This window comes from Penaeus monodon, chromosome 23 (assembly GCF_015228065.2).
Source record: "Penaeus monodon isolate SGIC_2016 chromosome 23, NSTDA_Pmon_1, whole genome shotgun sequence".
In the NCBI taxonomy this organism is placed as follows: Eukaryota; Metazoa; Arthropoda; class Malacostraca; order Decapoda; family Penaeidae; genus Penaeus; species Penaeus monodon.
This window is the reverse complement of record NC_051408.1, coordinates 30,680,177-30,680,548: the sequence shown is the minus strand read 5'-3', so window position 1 is coordinate 30,680,548 and position 372 is coordinate 30,680,177. Positions and strand designations below refer to the sequence as shown.

The 372-nt window shown below is 41.9% G+C and overlaps 1 protein-coding gene across 1 annotated transcript in view; it reads right to left on the bottom strand.

Annotated features, from left to right (window-relative positions):
- Positions 1-372, bottom strand: part of LOC119587922 (sodium-coupled monocarboxylate transporter 1-like) — a gene marked incomplete in the record, with an annotated part of 5,335 nt that overhangs the window by 1,975 nt on the left and 2,988 nt on the right. Inside the window, 1 exon segment of the mRNA XM_037936633.1 lies at positions 238-372. Coding sequence (XP_037792561.1) covers positions 238-372 — 135 coding nt within the window.

The following is a 372-nucleotide window of genomic DNA, read 5'->3' as shown; positions in this document are numbered from 1 at the left end:
GAGGTACAGTCTATCAGTCATGAGAAGATTATCTATTTTTTATTCATTAGACTGAAGTTAGTAATCGCGTATTCTTCAGTGACTTCACTGTCCGACTGTCTCTCCCACCCTCACACTTTCTCTCCATTTTACAAAATTCAACACATCTGTCTTTGCAGTTACGCGTGGCTTATTCTTATTTATCTATTTTGCTTCTGTTTTACAAACATAAGCAGGCTGCGAAGACATTTAACCAACCTTAGCGATATTGTTAAGGTCTCGACGGATGCAAATCTCTGGTATGTCTGCTGGTTGAGGCCAACATAGGCGACTATGAGGTAGATTCCATGTGCTATCGATGTCCAGAAGGTATGGCGCTCAAAGGGACTCGGG